Genomic DNA, 25,659 nt, shown 5'->3' with positions numbered 1-25,659 from the left:
TAATAGAAGACCTAAGATAAAGTGTGTTCATCAATATAAGTTCTAAAATGTAAGATCATTAATATTTTATTTTATTAATGTGTGCTTAGGTGAAGAAGTTTGAGTTTTTAAGACCTTTCCAAGTGCTGATGCTAATGAGGTATTGACATATAGTTTAAAATTAAATCCGAACCACTTTAATACGTCCCGGTACTAATTCAGTATTGCTACGTAGATTCAATTATTTATTTCCGATTGTATACGATTTCTTTCTATGATTTTGTAGGAAGCCAAAGAAGCAGAAAGGCGATCGAGCGTTGGTCAGGTTCCTTGAAAGCGAGTGCGAAGAAGACTCCGAGGAAGATTTTGACTCTAGGAATACATTGTCAATTCCTGACATGCCTGATCTCAGTAGTGGTAAGTTATTTCTTCTTATTCTATTAACCTTGATAACTTTCTCCAATAAAGGATTTTTTTTTTTTTTTTTTTTTTTTTTTTTTTTTTTTTTACGAAGTTTAAATTTTGTATATTCTTTACTTGGAGAAGGGAACGGTGGCTGAGTGGTAGAGCGCTTACCTCTAATGCTTGGGGTTCCTGGTTCGATCTGAAGCCAAAAGTTTGTGGTGGACAACATCGTGTGCATGGATTTTCTCGGGGTGCTCGCGCTTCCTTCCCTTTCTCATTTCACCAGTTCTTCCATCATCATACACTCCCTTAGCCTAAAAGGGAATAATCATAAAATGTTAAACTAAAATATTTCATTTGATTTTCATTTTCAAATCCTACTTCCACACTTTTTCTTTAAAAAAAAAAAAAAAAAAAAATTGACGTCGTTCCGTCGATGTGCATATCTGCTTTTTCGGAGAGTATGGCTGCGTGCACCAAGCTCTAATAAGCGATTTGTTGTTTGAGTCGCAGATATTGACATTTTCTCTTGTTCACCGATGAGTTACTTATTCCACTCCATAGCGTCGCTGCTAAAATAGGGTTATGATAGCCAGCAACACATTCGTACATTGTATGATCCTGTGGGAGATGTCTGTACATATTTCATCCAATCTTTATATGCCTTCCATACTCTAGTTCGTGTGTGATCAACAAGTAAAGCTGTTTCCAAAATTGACTCCAGCTTATCCACTGAGTATTACCCAAAGCCAAATTGGCGGACGTCACCACCTCAAGACAAATGTCTCGTACCATACATAGAAGTAGTCAAGGTATCATGCCGTGGCTTCCAATATTCGCAAGCACATGAGGTATATACATTGTTCTCCCTAAAGTATGTAAACGGGACAGCAAATTAGCACAACACATATAGAGACGGGTAAATGTTCGTTTCATTGTTTCTTTCAGGTATAATTCCGGGGAAGGCAGCGCTTCCGGAAGCAGCAAACTTTTTTCCCTTGAACCGACGAAAAATTAAATTCCAACTACGTAAGACTCGATTTTAACCATTAGCACAGGTGATTTTAAGCATCAAATTCAATTGCGATTACGTTCTACAGTAAATAGTTTCCCAGTGTTTTCCCCTTATATTTTGATTTTGCTCACTGAGACAGTGTTTTCGGAAGAAAGCGTGGCCCATTTTAAGTTTAACTTCGAATAATTCATCGTTTTCGAGGCATGGGAATTTGGCTCAGTAACGATTATACGTTTAATACTTGAAAATCAAAATATTATTATAATGCAGATCAACATAAAAACGAAGTTTCATGCATTTCCACATCTATGGGCAGTTTTAAATGCTACCCATCCATATGAAAGCTTCTTTTAAAAAAATATATATATATATATATCCGCGCGTAGACTCCATCCCACTGCCCTGCGTAGAGTAGTCGCTAACGGTCTCGCCTTTGGTGCGAGCGGAGCTGTGTTTTAAGCCTGGTGGTGTTACTGGGTTGAAAAGATGTAACAGCTTTTTCAAGCCAGCCATCCTGAGTAAGGTTTTTCGTGGGTTTTCCTCATTCAGACGAAGCAAATGCCGGGATTGTACCCTAAGTACGGTACGTTACAATCTATTGGAGAGTTTATGAAGAAGATGAATGTGACTGATAGAATCAAAGGCCTTCGAGAGATCAAAGTAGATAACATCTAATGAGTATTTTTATTCATACATTTGACTGCACAGGAAAGAAGAGTACTGAGGTTTGTGAGCTTCTCGGTAGAAAGCCGTGCTGAGAACTGTAAATGTAAGGTGAGGTGAATTTAAGTAGCCTGTCTTTGATTTTTTTTTTTTTTTTTTTTCGCAGATAAACAGATAATTGATATTACAGAAAGAAGAAATATTGGCCTATAGGAGGATACATGATCTTTAAGTCCTGATTTATATATTAGGATCACGTGAGCTAGTTTCCAACTGGTGGGATAATACCCTTCCTTGAAGCATCTATTGAATAAGATAGATAGAGGAAACGCAATAACTGAGGCGGTTTTGTTGAGAAAGAGAGGGCCAATGTTATCAGGTCCAAATGATCTATGTAGAGATTATGATTGCAAGAGAGCCAGAACTTCGCCCGGGATGGTAGAAAGGTTGGATAAGGTGTCCGAACAGATAGGGTGGAGAGGGGGAAGATGGGTTGTAGGGGGAAGGGAAGTAAATGTCGGGTCTTTGATCATCACTCGCTTCAGTATTTTCATCTTGAACTGTTGCCGGTATGCCCGGAGATTTTGATCTAGATTTAATTACAGACCAAAAGAGTTTAGGGTTGCCAACAGTAAAATCACCAATTGAGTCCATGTATTCAAAATACTTACGCTGCTGTACCTTCTTGGCAAGGCTTCTAGTTTTAGCAAAGTTTCTGTATTTGTAGTCATTCGGATGTGATTTCCATAGAGTCCAGGCAAGCTATAAATTTTTCATTGTTCATTTATATATATATGTTTAGTAATGTGAACAAATAATCGTTTAAAATAACAGTGTAATTGCGTAGATAAAGGGGATGTAATTTTACAGAACATGAGATCGGATTTGTCTTCCTACCTTTAATGCTCATTGTCATTTTTTCTGAAAAATTTTTGCGCTTCGTTGCGTTGTATTTAATCAAGAAAGGATAGTAAAACGATAATTTTCGTGTATAATTAATCATTTTGTCTATATATGTGTGTATTTTGTTCTATAAAATCCGGTAACATTCCAAAGATTAGTGAGATTAGCTTAGCGAAGACCTTCAATACAAAAAATTCTTGTTTAATCTGAAAGCATGCCAGTTCGTTGGTATTATTTCGATTTATATATATCTTCTCCCAATCCTCGTTCTTTTTTCATCCCATCGGCTCTTTGATCGTTATTTAGTTCCATATGTGACATTCTTTTTTTGTGTTAAAGAAAACACGTAATTCCATTAAATCATATATATATATATTGAATTTTCAACTAAACATCTCAGTAATGGAAATCTTGAAGCGGAGTGCCTCATTCTTTTTGTTTTTAATTGTTCATACTTCTTGAGATGACCTCAGTTAGGAAGTTTCGAAGCCAAAAAAAGCATGGAGTACTGGAACATCATCCACTTTCTTCAACGAGTTTTAGAAAACATTTAGAATAAGATATGTGGGTTATCGGGTCTATACTTTAGGCATTAGCAAGTGTTCTAAAAGGTAGTGTTGCTTTATTTAAAAAAAAAAAAAAAAAAAACCTTTTCGCTGTAGGTTACGGTATATTCTTCTGTCCAGATCCATGCTTAAAAATATTTGATTGCTTCTTTTGCAGCTGCTTCAAGTGAAGATGAGGCAGATGAAATAGGGAATGAAGAATTCGAGAAGCGATTGAAGGAAATTAAAAAGGAATTGTTCAACAAGAAATTTGCTCCAACAAAAGAGAAGGATGAAACAAAGAAACGTAAGTTATTCAAGGAAGTAAGTTTTCTCCTTAACATGAGGTTTCACTTCACCAATTTACGATTTTTCCCTCGTTAAATTGTCCCTCATTCATTAACGTGCATAGCATTGCATTGGCTATGTACATGATAACTGTTCGCGGATGTCGTAGCTGTTAAGTATTAATCCTTTCAGATCTGATTTTTTTTCTAATCGTTATATAGATTTAGAATATCGGTACAAACTTGTATGTTATCAAAATGCTTATTCTAGTACGTGTTCTTCGTTTTTAGTAGGTATGTTTGTACGAGGGAGTCTGTTTTGCGATCCAGCGATGGCGCACGAAGTAGCTAATAGCAGTGAGGGTTAAGTTGCAGGGGTGGATGCTATTGCAATCATTGAAGGGGTGCAAATTTATGCACTAAAATGAGTATTTCAGTGCTCACTGTTCTATCTTGAAATGAATATATTTAATTCACGATTACATACAATAGCATATAATGAATGACTTTTTTTTTTTTTTTTTTTTTTTTTTTATGGTTTCTGTGTTTAGGGTTAGACTCCTAAATGACGCTTTCGTATTGGATATTTTCTACAAGTCAGATTATTTAGATTGAGAAAAAGTTCCTGACATAAAGAAGTTCCTTGAACCTTATCATTCCCTTCTGACTTAACTAGTTTTAACATAATTCTTTGGAAACGTGCCTGTGACTGAGGGTTACAGGATTCGTAAATGGTTACCATGTACATAGCCACTGCCAAAAGTATAGGAAATACTTCGAGATCGTAGTAGCCTGGCATCGTAGAATACGTGTGCGTAGCGGAGGATCTTTCAGCCTTTTAATCCAACTTCGGCGTCAGAAAATTACGGACCACGAAGAAAGGTAATGAATTTCATGAGGCGTTTTTACAGTTGAACATTTTTTCTAATTGCGTCATATTTAGTTAGTAATTGTTCTAATATCTCGGTAATTCTCCTTGTCCATAGTTATTTCTGCAGCAATCATGTAAAAACATTATATATTGATTGTGGTGTGTCCATTTTTATCTACACCGTTTCATTAACTCTGATTAAGGGCAAACTGTGTCTTAGTGACTTATTCCCAATAGGGTGTGAGACATCTAATCGGTTGGATCTTAGAACTACGCAAAAGGATAGAAATGAAAGAACAGAAAATGTAGTTTAGGTAGACTAAAAATTTGGGCTGAAAAAGTGACTGTGAAGTGAAATCAAGGTAAAACTCAAACGATGTGTTCTCAGATCCATTAACTCGGAATACAGCCCTATGACCCTTTTAAATAAAACAACCTAAAGGGAAAAGTAGCACTCACAGGCCTATAGTCCTTCTAGATAAGACACCTATACACAGAGATAATACTTTACTATTTCAGTACTGTTGTTATCTTGTATCTTTGAATATGTCTGAATGTATAGTACCTGTGTTTTTTTTTTTTTTTTTTTTAATATAAACATCTTGTATCTTCTAATGAGACATGAACTCAAGAGTTCCTAACATGAAAAAACATAAATAAAAGTACCCACAGACCTATGACCCTTCTAGATAAAAAGAACTATACACGAGACCCTTCTAGATAAAAAAACTATACAAGAAGATAGTACTCACAGTTTTGTAGCCCTTCTGCATATAACACCTATACATATCCCTTCTAGATAATATCTATACATAAAAATAGTACTCACAGCGTTATGTCTCTTCGAGATAACACACTTAAACACAAAGGTAGTATTCAGAGCCTTATGGCTTTTCTATATAACACACTTATACACGAAAGTAGTACTCATAGCTTTATGCCTCTTCTAGATAAAACACACAAAAGTAGTACTCATAGCTTTATGCCTCTTCTAGATAAAACACTTACACACAAAAGTAGTACTCATAGCTTTATGCCTCTTCTAGATAAAATACTTACACACAAAAGTAGTACTCATAGCTTTATGCCTCTTCTAGATAAAACATATACACAAAAGTAGTACTCATAGCTTTATGCCTCTTCTAGATAAAACATATACACAAAAGTAGTACTCATAGCTTTATGCCTCTTCGAGATAACACACTTATACACAAAAGTAGTACTCATAGCTTTATGCCTCTTCTAGATAAAACACACACACAAAAGTAGTACTCATAGATTTATGCCTCTTCTAAATAAAACACTTACACACAAAAGTAGTACTCATAGCTTTATGCCTCTTCTAGATAAAACATATACACAAAAGTAGTACTCATAGCTTTATGCCTCTTCTAGATAAAACACACACACAAAAGTAGTACTCATAGCTTTATGCCTCTTCTAGATAAAACACTTACACACAAAAGTAGTACTCATAGCTTTATGCCTCTTCTAGATAAAACACTTACACACAAAAGTAGTACTCATAGCTTTATGCCTCTTCTAGATAACACATAGGTAATACTCACAAGAAAGTGACTTACCTTGTGCCTTGATATTTGTTCCTTTAATTGTATACACTATTTCCTACCTCACTGGGGACATCGTCAGCCACAGTTGTTAATTGCATTACCTGATCCTTACCTTTACATTTTCTATTGTAGTTTTGGTTTCCTTATAAACAACAATGTACACTGAGTATTTTGTAAACTTGGTTGCCTGAAACTAGCAAGAAGTAAAGAACATTAATTTGGCTAGAAGAAATCCTAAATTCACAATAATGTTTGTGGAGTGTTAAATATGTCAGTAGAAGACAGTGTTTAAAACATTCACATGGCAACTGGATTTGAGTTGAGTTGATTTTAGTTTAGCGTCCCTTTCAGCAGCGAGGCTACATGAGACGTGGACCTACTGATTAACGTGGAATCCGAACCACATGAGCTCCCGCCGGGAATCGCACCCGGGTCTCCCACACCAAAGGCGCGTAGGCTAACCGCTTAGCCACGGATGAGCTCGCAACTGGATTTGAATAACAAAATTAAAGAACATATTGTGAAATATATATATATATGGAAGTGACTATGTTTGTGATTTAATAACTCTTGAACCACGCCACTGATCTCGATCAAATTTTCAACAAAGGTGAGGTTGGAGCCTAGGATGGTTTTTGTCATTCCACTTTGACGGTCCAACTTAGGAGAAAGGATATATATATATATATATATATATATATATATATATATATACACAAAAATGACCGATATTAGTGTCGAGTCCATAGTTTTCAGGTTCACTAAGACGAACAGTGACACCTGCGATACCGTTTAAATCCAAATTTTTCCCCCATTAGGGGGGATGGTGACATGTAAAAATAATTGAGAATGACCGATATTAGTGTTGAATTCATAGTTTTTGGGGTCCCTATGTTGATTGGTGACAGTTTTATTCCCTTTATGTCCAAAATGAAACGTATTCTCCGCGTACGAAGAACTGGCAGTCTGCTAGTTCCACATAAATTGTTATTTTAAAAGAAACGAGTTGACTGAAAAAAAAATGATAATAATTAGTGCGGAAACCGAAATTAAATCTACGGAATACTCTGTGTAAGTTGTTCTTTATAAGAAAACCAATACTACAATAGGAAGTGTAAAGGTAAGAATCTGGTGACGAGTAAAAAAAGATCTTATGAATATGTACCTGATAGTATGCATCAGTAGATATTGTAGTCAGAGCATGGGTCCTTGTGCACGTGCTGAGTCGTAGATTGTAGCTGCTGAAGAAGGCTCATGTAATACGGTTGACATTCATGCAAACACGTTACTAATTCTTCGAGTCTCTTTTTTTCCTCGTGAGTGTGATCCGTTTGTCGGGTATCGTTCGGTATATATTGAATATTAAAATGATACCGCTACGGGGTGTTCATCGATAAAGATCTTGATTGATTCTCACCTCAGTTTATGTAGGTGATTATCAAGGACATGAAAGCGTCTCTTTAACGTTCCCAAGAAACTGCTTATTGTAAAGAATTGATGACGCAGATGAGAGGTATTGATTGTCAGCGTTCCCGTGAGATAGGCTAATATATAAGCACCCCAAGAGAAAGTATGTATATCATCGTGGGGAACTGTGTGATTCAACTTTGTGGAATTCAAGGTTATACGAGATTTTAAACTGAAGGTTGAAAAAAAGTAGTTAAAAGAGAGAAACAGCTGCAAGTGAAAATGAGTCTGCAGTGGAAAGAGACTAAAGCAGCGTAGAATTCCATTGCGTCCAGGCTTTTCCTTAACTATGAAAGAAAACCACCAATGCTTTCATGACGTTGATTATTAAAAAACGGATATTTGTAACTCTTCCGTGGCGCTATAATTAACTGAAGTATAAATTATTTACTGATAAAAATTATTTCGTAGGCACCGATCTCTAGTAGAAGGCCGTGAGGAAAAAACGTTCAGATTGTAAAATTTGTCGCTTACAAAGTGTAGAACTCATCGAAACGATTCAAGTGTTAAAGTGTGGCACAGCAACATAAGTTTTAGTAGTTATCAGGTGGATTTTCATCCTGTACGTTCGATGGAAGGTATCCAAGAATTGAATGGGACAGACGAACACCTTGCATAATTCTCCTTTAAAATGTTCGAAATTTGAAGGCCACACTATAGGGAAATAAAGTAATTAATTCCACATGTTTGAAGCCTTCGTAGTAAACTATGGTGTGATTTTTCAGTGTTGCATTTGTACAGTCAGAAACAATATTAAGTATAGGTTGGAGCTACATTTCTTATACCTCCAACCTATACTTAATATTGTTTCTGACTGTACAACACAACACTTAACGAGAATTGTCAGAATCGAATTATTACTCGTACATTTTTAAGTAATCGAATAGTCATATTCAGTTAGAGTGATGATGGTCGGCAGTGGACTTCACTGCACAGTCTTATACGAATAACTGCTCCGCCTCCGTTGATAAAATGTTAAGCGACTACTTTCTGTGCCACTCTTAGTGAGTAGAGTTGCCTTGAATACAAATCCCAATAGAGATTGATTCGGATTCTACTTTAAACGGTCGACCTTTTTCAGGCCTAGATTGATTTCTTTTGAATAGATATAAGCAAAAGACCTAGAGTAGCAGTGGAATCATTTCGGTATATTCAGTAGACCGTAAGGATTACAATTCTATAGTTTGCTATTGTGTTAATATTAATTCCGTAATATATGTTGAGAAGCTTCCATGTTCAACAGTTTTCAATTAACTTCTTCGCCTTGACGTACGATTTTTCTGTTTTCATACCGTCCATCAATTTTAGCCTCCTTCGTCCCCTCTTCCCTTTCCTACCACCATACCCTCTAGCACGTTGCTCATGATACAGATCCTTCTCAGCCAATCAGCTAACCAGTTTCTCTTTTTCAATAATATCTAAAATCGTCTTCCCCACCATTTTCAACACACTCTCATTAGTTTTCCGCTCATCCCAAGTAATTCTCTTCATTCTTCTCCACATCCACATTTCGAATGCTTCCAGTCGGTTTTCATCACTTTTGCCTAATGTCCATGTTTCTCCCGCATACAGTCCAACACTCCATACGAAGCATTTTATGAAACTTTCTCAATTCTTTATTCAAGGTTCCACAAAATATTACTTTTTTTCCCTCCTAAAGGCTTCTTTAGCCATTCCTATCCTTTATTTTATTTCCCCTTCACATTTCATATCATCACTAATAATACTACCCAGGGATCAAAAACTAGGCACCTATTCTATTTTATCCCCTCTTACTTCTATATTTCACACCGACCGCTTCATTCCAGTCACCATGACTTTTGTCTTTCTAACATCTATTTTCATCCTACATTCTTCACCGCCCTTCCTGAAGTTTTCTAACATCGTATTGATTTCCTTCAGATACACTGGGCGGACTTTTATCTTGATACATTCTTATAACTTTTAAACTAATAGACAAAAAGCGATCACATTTTGTACCATACAGATATCTGCAGGGTGACTTTCTCTGGCATATTCTCAGATACCACCAGGTTAACAGTGTTGTTAACCGAACTTGAAGTTATATTTTTTTCAAATTGCAGTACGTGAGGTTATTTCACATTTCAAATATACATGTTAATACCTCCAGACACACGCGCCCTGCTTGCATCAAATCCATACGCGTTACAGGGATTCCCTCAATCTCAGAATAACTAGCCATAACTTTATATTTTAACGTATTTTATTTAGCTATTTTTGCTATACAGATATATTGATATATTTATTTCTTAAGAACATAAAAAAATGTTTCTTAATTTCTATAGTAGGTGCCTCGAAATCCCTATTACCTGAAGTAGCTGAAAGTGTTAACAGTTGCATGGAGATTTTCGAACGAAATCACACGCAGTGACAGGGATTGTTCATACTTTACAAGCTTCCTATGCTCATAACCTCGAGCACCATGTTTCAACCTTTTCTAAAACAATTCCAAAGCACGTGTTTGTTCTTCATAATACTCTATTTTGATCACAATTATATGTACAAGAAAAATAGTACAATCGTTAAAAGAAAAAAATAGAACAAATCCACACGCGGTACGACTTTTCCTCGCAAACATATTTCTACAACAACAACTCGTAGAAAACAGACAGTATGATGTATGTGCACAATCAATCAGAAGACGAAGCTAGAGGGCGCCACACCTCCCAACGTAAAGCTAGTCTCAAACAGTCTCATTGTTTCTTCAAAAGCTGGTAATTCCCGTCAACGCGTGTGCTTGAGCGTTAAACGCAAACCTAAAATATTACATTTGTTACTCAGTGTTGCAAACTAAGGACACTACAGTATCACAAACATTCAAATTTTAGTGACGACAACAACAGTAATAATCCAAGTGAGACGAACAGAGTAATACACATCAACGTACTTTAGTGTCTAATACTTTGATCTTGATATGACATATTTGGATTGAATAGAAACAAAGTTATAAGGGATTGAAAATTTGACTCTTTTCTCAAGCCTTTATTTCTAAAACGTGCTTCGGTAAGTACCTGATCCAATTGCATAAATGGTTTTCAATAGTTGTGAAGATCATAATGCTTTACAGCAGTTTGATACGAGAGATATGGTAAACAGTTGTAAAGTTTGCAACACTGCTTAAACTTATGTTCTTTCGAGAACTGGTTGTAATTACACCTATTAAAAAGTAGTATTATTATTATGTTATATAAAGATAAAGTAAATCGAGAATCTATATATTAAAATACTACGTTTATATGTTTGTGGTCAATCCTTTCGACAGTAAGTTCTCAGGAACCATAGATTCTACAAAGATGCCGTTTTCACTCATCGATTGCAAACTTTGTGTAAATTGTTCAGTTCTAATTGAATATTTTTAAATATCCCGTTATTTCTTAATTACATTTTTTAGGGGCACACCGAAAGTATTGAAATTTTAAAAAGTAAAGCATCATATCCTACGAAATATACATTCCAACACCACATATTTACATACAGGGGTTGCATGTCGCGCAGAAGTTTGTTTCATGACCAAATGATAATGAAAAACGAACCTTTTCTCCAGCCTAAGATGAATCTTTATTATTTGGAATGTTTTGCCCAATGAACACCCATATATCATTGACATTATAGTTAATTGTGTATGTAATGTATTTGCTTATTACATACTGCATTCAAGAAAAAAACTGATCATACATGAATTAGAAACTCCAACCGGAAGTAGGCTCAAATCTTGCAAACGGTGCGAGATATTGAAAAAATAATCTCAAAAATCTCCGCTTTATGACATCCTTTGCCGATTTTCATCAACACGTCCTTCACTTGTGTCTGTAAAGAGACATGTACATATGTTGTGAGAAATGACAAGGAGATTTATGCTCATATGTAAATGATGCGCGGTGTAGAGAGCGCAGGTTCAGGTAGTTGTTTTAATACGTTCCTACAAATACACCATTTTAAGCAAATATCAAATTTTACCATTTTTTTCTTATCTCCAGAATGGTTTGAGATACTTAATTGCTGTAAACTGCATCAAGATCTTTATCCCTATTGGAAGCCCTATTGGACATTGTTAAATATGATATTTATCTAAACATTTGATCGAAAAAAAAAACCTTTGAAAGAAGTCAAATTTAAATTTCTTGTAACTTCGTTAATACTTGTTCGAAACACGTTATAAAGATAACAGTAGTGTTTTGACACTGAGGTACTTAAATGTACATTACCTCGTCCAAATCACTTGCGTTGTTAATGTTGTACAGATCTTCAAAATGTGGTTCTTTTTGCCCTTAGTTTGCAATAATGCACAGCAAGTGTGTAACAAAATTTTAAATTTTCGTTTTACATGTAAATTAGAAATGTGTAATAACTTGCCGTTTGAAGAAATAACTGTTCGGTTGGCAACACTGTTAACCTCATGGTGTGTCACAGAATATGTCAAATAATGTCCCCCTCTCGGCATTTACATGGTGCAAAATTTTAGCGTTTTATGTCCGTTAGTATAAAAGTTACAAGGGCATAGCAAGGTAAATGATCCACCATGTCTATGTCTATATACAGGGTGCATCAAGAAGGACTTTACAACTGTGAAAACTCTTACTGATTTATTCATTTATCTTACAGAAATAGTTTTGTAGCAAAATACATCAAGTTTTGACTCATGTAGTACACTAGTTCAGAAACAAGCTACCGCAAGCACTAGCGGCAGTTGCAGCAAAGATGGCTGCCTTTACTAGTCCCGAGTGTGTTAGCTGTGCTTTTTGGTTTGAAGAATCCAAGTCTGCGACAACTGTGCAACGTAATTTTCGTTAAAAAAATATGGTAAAGATCCTCGCAGTACGCCTACTATAGAGTCCGCTAGAAAAATGTATACACTCTTTGTCATCTTGTATTAGGATACTGGCATTGACAATTGTTCTGAAATTTAAATATGTTGTAGTATATATATTAATGAAAGAAGGAAACAACCGATTTATTTTACACACCACAATCCTCTGTAGGTGCGAATTAAATAAATTACAGAGTGAAAAAGTGGCTCTTTGGACCGGGACTCGAACCCGGGATCTCCGTCATGCCGTGCTAATGCGTTAACCACTATGCCGCCCAGTCCGCTTCCCAGAACAGCCAAACACTCTCTCACTCCTGCAGTCGGTGCTCTCTACTCAGACCACATGGCTTGTACCACAGCAGTTTAGAACACTGGATTGTCCAAGCACAGCAGCTTAGAACACTGGATTGTCCAAGCACAGCATCTTAGAACACTGGATTGTCAAGCACAGCATCTTAGGACCCTGGATTCTCCAAGCAGAGCAGCTTAGGACACTGGATTGTCCAAGCACAGCAGCTTAGGACACTGAATTGTCCAAACACAGCAGCTTAGAACACTGGATTGTCCAAGCACAGCAGCTTAGAACACTGGATTGTCCAAGCACAGCATCTTAGGACACTGGATTGTCCAAACACAGCAGCTTAGAACACTGAATTGTCCAAGCACAGCAGCTTAGAACACTGGATTGTCCAAGCACAGCAGCTTAGAACACTGAATTGTCCAAGCAAAGCATCTTAGGACACTGGATTGTCCAAACACAGCAGCTTAGAACACTGAATTGTCCAAGCACAGCATCTTAGGACACTGGATTGTCCAAGCACAGCAGCTTAGAACACTGGATTGTCCAAGCACAGCATCTTAGGCCACTGGATTGTCCAAACACAGCAGCTTAGAACACTGAATTGTCCAAGCACAGCATCTTAGGACACTGGATTGTCCAAGCACAGCAGCTTAGAACACTGAATTGTCCAAGCACAGCATCTTAGCACAGTGGATTGTCCAAGCACAGCAGCTTAGAACACTGGATTGTCCAAGCACAGCATCTTAGGACACTGGATTGTCCAAGCACAGCAGCTTAGAACACTGGATTATCCAAGCACAGCATCTTAGGACACTGGATTGTCCAAGCACAGCATCTTAGGACACTGGATTGTCCAAACACAGCAGCTTAGAACACTGAATTGTGCAAGCACAGCAGCTTAGGACACTGGATTGTCCAAGCACAGCAGCTTAGAACATTGGATTGTCCAAGCACAGCATCTTAGGACACTGGATTGTCCAAACACAGCAGCTTAGAACACTGAATTGTCCAAGCACAGCAGCTTAGGACACTGGATTGTCCAAGCACAGCAGCTTAGAACACTGGATTGTCCAAACACAGCAGCTTAGAACACTGAATTGTCCAAGCACAGCAGCTTAGAACACTGAATTGTCCAAGCACAGCAGCTTAGGACACTGGATTGTCCAAGCACAGCAGCTTAGAACACTGGATTGTCCAAACACAGCAGCTTAGAACACTGAATTGTGCAAGCACAGCAGCTTAGGACACTGGATTGTCCAAGCACAGCAGCTTAGAACATTGGATTGTCCAAGCACAGCATCTTAGGACACTGGATTGTCCAAACACAGCAGCTTAGAACACTGAATTGTCCAAGCACAGCAGCTTAGGACACTGGATTGTCCAAGCACAGCAGCTTAGAACACTGGATTGTCCAAACACAGCAGCTTAGAACACTGAATTGTCCAAACACAGCAGCTTAGAACACTGAATTGTCCAAGCACAGCAGCTTAGGACACTGGATTGTCCAAGCACAGCTGCTTAGGCTGTAGTACAAGGCATGTGGTCTGAGTAGAGAGCACCGATTGCAGGAGTGAGAGAGTGTTTGGCTGTTCTGGGAAGCGGACCAGATGGCGTAGTGGTTAACGCATCAGAACGGTATGGCGGAGATCCCGGGTTCGATTCCCGGTCCAGTCAAGCCACTTTTTCACTCTTTGTACGTTGTTATGTTGTAGTATTTTTCTTCGCCGAACAGATGTCGGCATTGTCAGTTGTTTTCAGTTAAAATTATGTTGTAGTACGGATTTTCGCTCAGCAGATGTCGGCAGTGTCAGCACGGTTAGTGAAAATGGCAGAAGCACGCTTGACATTCGAGCAGCGTAAATACGTTTTGAAGCGTTTTCTCAAGTTTGGGATTGCCATCAAAGTGCAGCGTCAGTGGAGAGGGGAATTTGGTACTGAACCACCAAATGCATTGTTGGCAATTTTACGCTTGAGAACCTTCGCTACAAGATTACAGAGGCATGTGCATCGGTCTCCATTGATATATTGACCCCCTGTAGCTGCAGCAACCGCTCGTTGTTCTGTTAGGTGTTTGGCCGCCAACGGTCAACAATTTTAATATCTAATGTAAACATATACTTACTTGAAGGTTTGTAACACATGTTTGAACAAAAATGCAATTAAGAAATATGATATATAGTTTTTTTTCTTAAGTAATGTATAATTTTTCTGGCGGACTCTGTATTTATTAGTGGCATAAGTGTTTTATTGAAACTGGATGTTGGGTAAGATACAACAAATCTCCGTATGTCTGCAGACGATGTAGAGCAAGTGACACATAGCTTTGTGAACAGTCCTGGAAAATCAACCCGGCGTGTTTCTCGACAGCTGGACGTCTCACACATGACAGTTTGGCGTGTGTTGAGAAAACGGTTGCATCTCAAACCATAAAAATTACAAATAGTGCAAGAATTAAAACCACACTGATAGAATTGCTTTTAAGGAATTTTGTGTTTGGCAAGAAATCGACTTCAGATAAGATGTGTACGGCGTCACCAATGGAAGCAATATTGAACCTCTTTAGGTATAAGGGGGCCGCGGTGGCTCAGTGGTAGAGCGTTCACCTCTGGTGCATGGAGTCCCGGGTTCAAACCCTGCTCCCGCCAAGTGAACTTTGTGGTGGACAAACATCGTGTGCGTGGGTTTTCTCGGGGTTCTCCCGTTTCCTTCCACTTTCTTCATTCCACCATTTCATTCATTTCTCATAATCACCGTCTCCTTTAGCCTAACCGGCATAACTGTAGGACGTAAAACTCAAAGATTTCATTTCATTTTTCTTTAGGTATAAGGTTAAAAAAAAAAACTGTATTTTGCTACAGAATGACCAACACCATGTCTGTAAGCTAAATAAATAAATAAGTTTTCAAAGCTCCAAAGTCCTTTTTGATATACTATATACACATATATATATATATATATATATATATATATATATAACCTACATGTTTAGATCATAGGCTTCTCCAAATATAATTAGCTTTTATTATTATTATTATTCAAAATAACTAAAATAAAAGACAAAATTGAAGAAAATAGCTCGTAGAGTGTATAGTGAAATATATTGATAAGAGAGCTTACTGACAACTACGTCACGATCATTTTATTATATCATGTGTCTATCACGTGTTTTGTGTATTGAAAGTACTATTTGGTAAATTGTACAGATGTATTTGTATTTCGTGCTTTAAAACGTTGAAACCTATTTTTTTTTTCATTGTTTTTAGGTAAGAAGAATGTAACTCCGAGGAAGAAAAAAAAGTATGAAGTTGAATCCCAGTCTGAACAGTCTGACCCAGAACAACCAGGCACATCTGCGAAAACCACAAAGAAAACCACCCGTAAACCTGGAGCCAAGCAACGAGGGCGGAAGCCAAAGACACCGGAGTCTCTCCATGCCAATGAATCGATTCCAGAACGAGGAGATAGTGCTTCGGAATTGGAAGAAATACCTGTCGTAGATAAACCAGTGAAGAAACGAGGGCGGAAGCCAAAGACACCGGAGTTTCCTCATGTCAATGAATCGATTCCAGAACAAGGAGATAGTGCTTCAGAATTGGAAGAAATACCTGTCGTAGATAAACCAGTGAAGAAACGAGGGCGGAAGCCAAAGACACCGGAGTCTTCCCATGCCAATGAATCGATTCCAGAACAAGGAGATAGTGCTTCCGAATTGGAAGAAATACCTGTCGTAGATAAACCAGTGAAGAGGCGAGGGCGTAAGAGCAAAAAGGCTCTGGCGGAGGAATCGCAAAACCCTGGTGAAGTAGCTGGAGCCGCTTCAACTGATCAGTCAGTCGTTACTCCAGAGGCTGAAGTGAAAGTGAAAAGGAAGCGAGGTCGCCCAAGGAAAGTACGGGTAGAGGAGGTCCCAAGTGTTGTTACCACGGAAACTAGAGATAGCACCACAGCAGACGATAATACTACAACAGGAGATGTCACTATAACGGAAGATAATAATAGAACAGGAGATACTACCACAACGGAAGATAATACTAGAACAGGAGATATCTCCGAAACGGAAGATATTACCAGAACAGGAGATAATTCCGAAACAGAAGATATTACCAAAATAGAAATTGTGTCTGAAACGGAAGATATCATTATCTCCGAAACGGAAGATATCATCTCCGAGACAGAAGAAGAAAAGAAGAGTAAAGAAAACAACTAACGGAGCACGATTTCAGGAGATTAATTCATAATGACTCTCGGGTTCCAGACTTCAATAGCACAGCAGCAAACTGAAACAGAATAAAAATTAGACTGTCAGCAGGCAGAGAAACTTTCCAAGTTTTAATGTGTTACAAAATTTTAAGCATGGTTAGAGGTTTAACCGCCAGAAAGTAGTCGTGGCGTATCATGGCACTCACTGGTGTAAAGCAGTAGTTTTGTGTCTTGAAATTTCCTTGAATCTGCAGCACAGATTTCGGAACAAGTTTCAAACAAAAACCTACAGATAAAAAGAAATCGTCATAGTATACCCTGCTCAAAGAGACTGTATCGTTCATGCAGTCATGAATAATCACCGTGATATGTTGGAACGTGTATGCAAGAACTCCAATACAAGATGGATGTTTCCCGCGTCGCCAGGTGTATCGATTTATATTATCTATCTATATATCTATCTATCTATCTATCTATCTATATATATATATATATATATATATGTGTGTGTGTGTGTGTGTGTGTGTGTGTGTGTGTGTGTGTGTGTGTGTGTGTGTGTGTGTGTGTGTATACCGAGTCTTGAGAGCACAAATGTCATATGTGCAATTTTTCTCAATATTGACTTCGTCAGGTATTGCGACAGTTCGATACGTGCTAAGCTAGGTGCACAAATATTAAGTGTCTACTGTAAATAGCTCCTTCGCAATACACAGTGAACAGTTGTCGCAAAATTCAAATTATCTGCTTTCCTAGGGCACACTTATCGCTTCCAGTCTCCTGAAAGATTTAGAAAACTGCACATATGATATTTTTTGTGCTCTGAAGACTCGATATATATATATATATATATATATATATGAAAAACTTTAAGGTAGATCAAAACTTGGAGATATTTTCTACCTCATGATAGCTTCATTTCTGCTATGTCTTTCTTTTTAACTGTTCTATCGAGGTGTGAAACCCAGGAGTGAATTATGAATGATCCTGTGCAGTTTAATAGACTATTTTGTATATACAGTAAAAGAAAAGAAATACTTATCCGAAAAATGAACAAGAAACGTACCGTTTAAATCTTACAAACTCAAAAACTAAAGAGTGTTAAGCATAATTGTTGTGCTTCCTATAAATTCTGCAATGTTGAAGTGCGACGAGTTTTTCAGTATTAATGTAGTATATGTTTTTTCTTGTTTCAATATCAGTTATTTCGTTAAGTCAAAACTTCCAGTGTACTTTTTTAAGAGAAACATTGAAGAATATATAAGTTGTGTCGCTGTTATGTTTCTTGCCTCTGGTTTCAGTTGAGTGATCCAAGAGACCTATGGCCATTTGCTTAGAAAGCGCCTTTATTCAGAACAGTTTCTTTTATGAGTTTATGCATGTATGGCATGGAATTCATTTTCAGTTTAATAGGACAAAATGAAACTTGATAATACGACCTTCCGTGACTGAGTAAAAATGTTCCTCTTTTCCTTTTATACTTACATTTTAAAGAATAAAATAGATACATTTTAAGAAACGAAACAAATTGTTCCTAGAATTTGCATTTGTTTATTTTAAATTGTTATTTGCAATGTAATTTCATCACGTTAAAGATAAAATTTAACCCTTGGAGTACTATACTGGGGTCAATTTAATCCCAGAGAGATATTTTGTAGTTTTTTTCTGAGTTTAAAAACAATATATGCTGAAATGATGATCTAGAAATTCTTCTATACGTGTCTCTTTAATAATTTTGTATACTAAGTAAGTTTTGTTTGTTTATTTACACAAATGACGAATGGGATCAAATTGACCTCATCTTAGGCAATCAGAAAATAAATTACAGTTTTTAATCTAACCTAACCTAATAGGTATTATTGCAACTGGTTAGGTTAGTTTAAGGTTAAGTTATTGTTATAGATATGGCCCAGTAGGTCATAAAATGTTAATGTTTTCGTAATTCTTTTTTACTTGAAGTTTTGTGCTAATTTAAACATTCGAAATGATGTAAAAATCATGTTTTGGCCCTTTTTAATAAGTGTCGATTGCCAGTATTTTATCAATATTTTATCATTTGACCAATTTGCTTGTCCTAACATTACAAAAACCTATGGGGTCAAAATGACCCCATCTTAGGCATCTAAGTAATATTTTGATCTTAATAGTCGAAAGGTTAAAAGCGTAATCAGCAACAAGTCTTACACCTGTGCTGAACTGAGGCCAAACGAAACTAAGTTTTATCTGGGTATAAGTGTAGGAAAAATAAGGACAAAGATTGTGGATAATGTACATGTTAACTTACTAAAATCCAATCTACTCACATTATGTATACTATTTGACTGTTCATGAATTAGCAATGGACATTTCCAATAACATTTTTATTATTATTATTAACGCAGGCAGTTATCACGGAATACAGTTTTCATTCAATAATTTATTTCTCTATATTTCAGTTCGAGAAGTCGGAATACAATGAAAATAACCTCATGTTTTATTCCTCCATAATCTATATAGGTCTCAACCCGTTCTCTGTAATTAAACAATATAACCGCTAATAGCCACCTTACTTTCAATTGTACATAAGATACGAGGGTCATTTTAAAAGTTCCGCACACTGAAAGATTATTATGTAATTAAGTAATTTATTGTTCAAAATACCTTTACAAGCCTTCAACATAATCTCTATTCTTGGGTATGACAGCTTCCGAACGTTTTGGTAAATTCTGTATTCCGGATAGGACACCTTAAATGTTGAGATGTTTGATCACCTCACTGGAACTTTTCCATTGTGACGACTGAGACTTCAGTTCTAGTTGAAACTCTCATATCCAGGTTTCATCAATTGCAACAATCCTTCGTAGGAACTGATCTCCTTCTGTTCCGTAAATTTGAAGCAATTGTGCGATTTTTTTTTTTTTTTTTTTTTTTTTTTTTGTGTGTGTGTGTGTGTGTGTGTGTGTGACATGCTTTCTGCTCTTCACTCAGAACATGCGGAATCCATCTGGCAGCGATTTTTCTCATCTTTAAGTTTTCGGTAATGATTCTGTAAACTGAAGTGACAGACATTCTGGCCTCACATGTTTTTCGTCGATCCTCTCTCAAAATGTTATTCATAATAATCTCAGAAGTGTGGTCTATTGCAGTTGATGTTTTTTTATTTCTTGGGTTGTTCCATAGTGCTTACACGACCTTCATGGAAAGGAATTGACCACCGTGATACAGTGCTACCATCCACTACACTATTTTCATAAACCTCTCGCAAAGCATTGTAAATTTCAGTTGGAAGTGATTCTTTCCACGTCTAGTTTCGATTTCGATATACGAACGCTCATCACTGTGTGTAATCCGACCTGAGTTGGCTTCACTTACCATTTTAACACTGAATTTCTCACAACACAGCCACGCGAACCAGCAAACATAGACACAACGGTCAAGTCCAAACGCGGACTCACAACTGACATAAAATTGAACTTGATCACACCACTCAAACGGTCGTGCATGCGCTGTGTGCAAGACTTTTGAAATGACCCTCGTATATATATGATTTTCTAAAATGCTTAAAATCACTATTCACGATATAGTAAACGGTTGCTGTTTAAGCGAATTGTGCTTTATTAGCTTTAGATGTGTTTTTGTTTCATTTCTACTTAAGTATGTAAGAAATATTCAAAGGCGAAGAGGAGGCCAAAGCTTCAAGTATAATTTAATCTCGCGATATCACTTTATATATATATATATATATATATATATATATATATATATATATATATATATATATATATATATATATATATATATATATATGGGGTGTTTCAAAACAGCACCTACAACGTTTGGGAAGTGATTCCTAACACCAAAGATAAAACAAAAGGTATAGACCAACCTGGGTGCACAAATGCTTCCTTTCGAAGTTATAGGCTGCCGAAAACATGAAAAAAAAAAATTAACTTTAAAAGTCCATAGCTCGAAAACTAACGAACCTACATAGTTGGGGCAAGACTTCACTTAAGAACTAATATATATGCTATCCAAAAATACATGTTTCAGAATCCTAAGGTACTCACGCAACAATTTCTATAGAGGAATTTTTTCTACGAGCATATAATCTGAAGTACTCACCAACTATATCTATAAAAATTGATGCGGAATTACCACAGGATTCTGAAACATGTATTTTTGGATAGAACACATACTAGTTCCTAAGTGAAGTCTTGACACGCCTACGGTAGGTCCATAGTTTTGGAGCTGTGGACCTTTAAAGTTCATATTTTCGGCAGCCTATAACTCCGAAAGGAAGCAGCATTTGTGCACGCAGATTGATCTATACTTTTTGTTTTATCTTGGTGTCAGGAATCACCTCCCTGAAGTTGTCGATGTTGTTTTGAAATACCCTGTATATATATATATATATAACTTAAGTATTTTGGAGGAAGTGAGGGCTGTAAATATATAATAAAAAAGAACTGAGAGTGTGCTTGCATAAGTTTGAATACGTTACACCATAAATGACTATTAATCGGGATTATTACTTTTTAACAATACTTAGATTTAAATATTCGTCATGCGAAACGGAGTTAAGAAAGAAAACAGCTGAACTATTTCGTAAAAAAAACCTTTAGATAGATGCTTTACCCACTGATCTGGAAGTATAGTCATAATATTAAGGCAATACCTTAATAACTGTCAGAAGGCCATGAAGGTGATGACATTTGTCTAAAGTTTTTTTTTTTTTTTTTTTTTTTTTTTTTTTAATATCACAAATATTCGTACGAGGATCCTATTCTGCTTTTTTAGTTTCTAATTGTTAGATATAATAGAGAAGCACAGTGCCTATTTTTATACTTGTGAAATACACTATGTACCTGAAAATATAAACCAACTATGTTATTATACAGAAACTTCGATTTTAGTCTCGTTAGTCCAGTGTTGAATTGTTTTTTGTGTAATTCTTGCATTACAGAAGTACATTGACTAAAGTTTGTATTGTTAACCTTCAATTCGGTTGTTAGCTGACAGTATCAAATAAAGAAAAGTATTATTCTGTAAAACAAACATTGTATTGTGTAAAGAAAAAGAAAAGAAAAAGTGTAAAAACGGTCAGAAATAAACATTAAGAGCTCACAGAATTTGTTTCCAATGGTTTGATTTTTAATTAAATTGCACTGGGCAACTTTTTCTGTTAGTTTTTCAAGTATCAAATCACCGAAAATTCTCACCAGTTCAGATAGGCTCTAGGTGCAGTAACTACGAAAGTGGAGGAAAAGTTTTCAACCCAACACGGAAACAAAAAATCCAAATAGATCAGTGTCATACGAGATTGCTCAGTACATTACCCTGAAAATCAGTGTATTTCTCAGAACGAACCTGTGACCAAAAAAAAATTCATCTTTGACCTGCAATTGATAGTTGACAGCATCATGCTTTGGATTAATGTAAAGCAACTCCGAGGATGCTAAATCATAAAAATAAGGTGGACACTTAAGCATTTCGGAATTTAATTTTGACGTTGTTGGATGAGCGTTGTGAGAAAGAATCATATGTTCTTTTACAGAAACAAAATTTCTTTCGCATGAATCTTCATGGTTCTGAATCGTGCTTCATACAAATCAAGAAAACCACTGAATGATAGAAGACCTGCAACGTTGTATATACATTTTTGTTTCGTTCTTTCTTTTCGTATGATTGAATCACGATGCAGAAAGCTCGAGGAATGCCTTTCAAAATGTAACACAATATTCGCAGTAGCAAGAACTTAATGCTGTTTCTCATCTATGTTTAGCTGTTTGAGAGTCCACTTTGCGGATAACTTGTATCTCATTCCCAGTTGCTAAATAAGAATGTAGCGAATACAATCAGGAGCTACAAGTACAACTTCTGCAATCTTCTTTAAGCCAGTTCATTTTCTTCCAATATCAAATCATGTGCAGCATTCACATTTGTGGAGTCATTGCAGTTCTCAATTGCCCAACGTGAACTGTCAGTGTTTTGACTATTCAAAAGTCAGCAGCCCAGTCCTTGGATGGTGGTGCATAAAAGACAGTACATCGATACTTCTTCTCAAGTCATTATTTATTTCTTTATTAATGCCATGCATTCACTCTGCAATAAGATACATTAATAATACTCCATTCTCCAAATTTAATATGGATACGGGAGTTACTTACCTTATACTAATAATGTGTACATATATTTTCACTGTTTTCTCTTTAAGCCAGGGACTCTTCCGCCTCCAGTCAATTCTTTACTGTAATTCATGTTTCCTATCTTCATGTTAATCCAATAAACACTTAGGAAAAGTAAATTATAACGAGAAAAATGTTCAAATATGTAAACTTTTGTTCTATTTCTTAGTTTGCCAACAAAGAAACATGTAGTCCTTTCCTTCACCATTACAGGTCGTTCTTTATTGTTGGGTTGTTATAGTAATGTTATATATATCTTTAAATTGTTTACTCTTGCTCCATTATGGAAATGCCTTCCTAACAATACTAGTTTTCCAAGAATAGGGAAAAAATTAGGTATATATCATAACAATTTTACTTCTTTGTAACAAGAGTATTATTGTCAAATGTAAAATGCTAAAAGCTTATTTCTCATTTCAGTATTATATTCTTGATTACGTAATATTAAATGTGTATCAGTATTTCGTGTAAAGAATCTGATATTTTACCGATAAGTAATACAGGAAATATGAGGATATCGTAGAAGTCTAGTTTTTGACGAAAATAGAAACGAAACAAGGAATCTGAAATATGCAAATGGAAGGTTGGTATATACATATAAAAATTGTTACACGTAGGCAGTTGGATGAACAATACATATCTCCATCAAGATATAGCACGTAAAAAATCAGTACAACGAATCTTCCGTTCCATACGTGTATTAACTTTAATTACAAACCATTAGTGAAATTCAAAAACGCATACCAGTAGCACCTAGAGTTCCTCGAAGTAGTCTTCCAAAGAGTCCACCACTCACTGCCAACGATGTCGAAGGCGCTGTGTACCCGTGGCCTCCCTTTGAGCGAATCTTAAGATTTCAGGGCTCGCTACTGTGTCAATGTCGTCCCGTGTTCGAAAGCATATTCCATGCAATGGCTCCCTCAGATTTGCTGTGAGGTCGAAGTCTCAAAGTGGTAGGCCTGGTGAGTGCGCTGGATCCTCAACTAATTTCCATTCCCATCACGCAAGAAGATCCTGCACACACGTTGCTACTGTGGAATCATAGTCTTGCCAGTTAGTGGGTTCTTCGCGAGACTACTTCCAATGACTTTAGATGCCTTTTGGGATCTACGGACAATTAATATTATATATGTAATCTATAATTTGAGGTAAAACATATATGAAACAAAATTTGTTATTCTCGTTTTTTCTTATTATAGCTTGATGAAGATATACGTGTTCTTCCAACTCTGTACATGCAAAGTTATATATATGTACTAATAATGCGGGCACTAGCCCATGTCACATGTGCAGTTTTATATGCCCTAATTTTGACTGCTGCGTGTTATTACCCACTTAAAAGAAAGTACATTTCTTTTGATCATCTGATCTGGTACATGGACGTTTAGTCGCTATATTGGATTCAAGATGGCGGATAATGGCCTTCTTTAAACGCTCATGACTCAGTCATTTATGGACCGATTTTGATCTTTTTCCCTTGGAAAGGGAACATCATACAATTTCGTGTTCATGCACTTTTCGTAGAATCTGCGCCATTTTTCCGGAAATTCGGAAAAGGTAAAATTAAAGATAAAATTTTATTCTATTTTCGTAATTTTCTCGAAAATGACTTATAATTTAACATTTTATTAAGACACAAAAAATAATTTAATAAGCTTTAAAATGGTATACAATAAGCTGGATTTAGTTTAAAACTACTCTATATATTAAAGGAAAACTAAAAGTATATGTAATTTTAATTGTTGTTACATAAATAGCTTTTCCGCCGTTTTTACCTTCTAGCAATATATTTGTACTGCAGACGTTAGCCCATCTCACATGCTAAGTTTTATGTCCCTTAAGTTTTGTTAAATACCTATACGAGTATAAAAAATGGTCACATGATTCAGATCATGGTCGTTTGGTTGCCATATTTAAAAATGGACGCCAAATTGCTACATTTTTTGTTTAAGTATATCTCCGTACCCAGTGGTCCGAATTTACAACCTGGTTGCTCATTTTACTCCTTTGTAAAGTAAATTTCGTAGTTCTAAATTATCATGTAATTTGAAAAATGGAGCAACGACGTATTTCTAGATACATGTTTTAAAAAGTGGATTCAAAAAGCAAAAAATATTTTTACTAATAGAAGAAGTATGTACTTTTAAACAAGTACGTCGTAGTGGACAGAGCCGTAGCTAAGGGGGGGCCAGCGGGGCGCCCGCCCCGGGCGCTGATGCAAGGGGGCGCCGAACGAGCAAGGAGAAAGAAAAAGTGGTGTTGGACATGAGTAAAAGCCGAGTCGCCCCCAGAGAGTATTGGCGCCCTATTCGATCAATATTGTTGTCGGTTATCAATGAAATACTTAGATTTCTTAAAAATTTTCTTGCTCGCTTCGCTCGCAATCCACTGCTGAGTAATGACTTATAGTGTGCGCAGGAGCATTTTCAAAATCAGAAACGAGCGAAGTCGTGTTCGGTGTTT

At 36.4% G+C, this 25,659-nt stretch overlaps 1 protein-coding gene across 1 annotated transcript in view; it reads left to right on the top strand.

The window, feature by feature from the left end:
* The window catches only part of LOC145691020 (uncharacterized), a 60,001-nt gene extending 41,025 nt beyond the window's left edge, over positions 1-18,976 (top strand). The window contains exons 8-10 of the mRNA XM_081766557.1: positions 266-396; positions 3,689-3,817; positions 16,099-18,976. Coding sequence (XP_081622683.1) covers positions 266-396; positions 3,689-3,817; positions 16,099-17,042 — 1,204 coding nt within the window. The 3' untranslated portion in view covers positions 17,043-18,976. The remainder of the gene's footprint in view (positions 1-265; positions 397-3,688; positions 3,818-16,098) is intronic.
* The last annotated feature ends 6,683 nt before the right edge of the window (positions 18,977-25,659 follow it).

This window comes from Thermobia domestica, chromosome 7 (genome assembly GCF_964235325.1).
Source record: "Thermobia domestica chromosome 7, izTheDome1.hap1.1, whole genome shotgun sequence".
NCBI classification, from domain to species: Eukaryota; Metazoa; Arthropoda; class Insecta; order Zygentoma; family Lepismatidae; genus Thermobia; species Thermobia domestica.
This window is presented reverse-complemented; position numbering and strand designations above follow the sequence as displayed.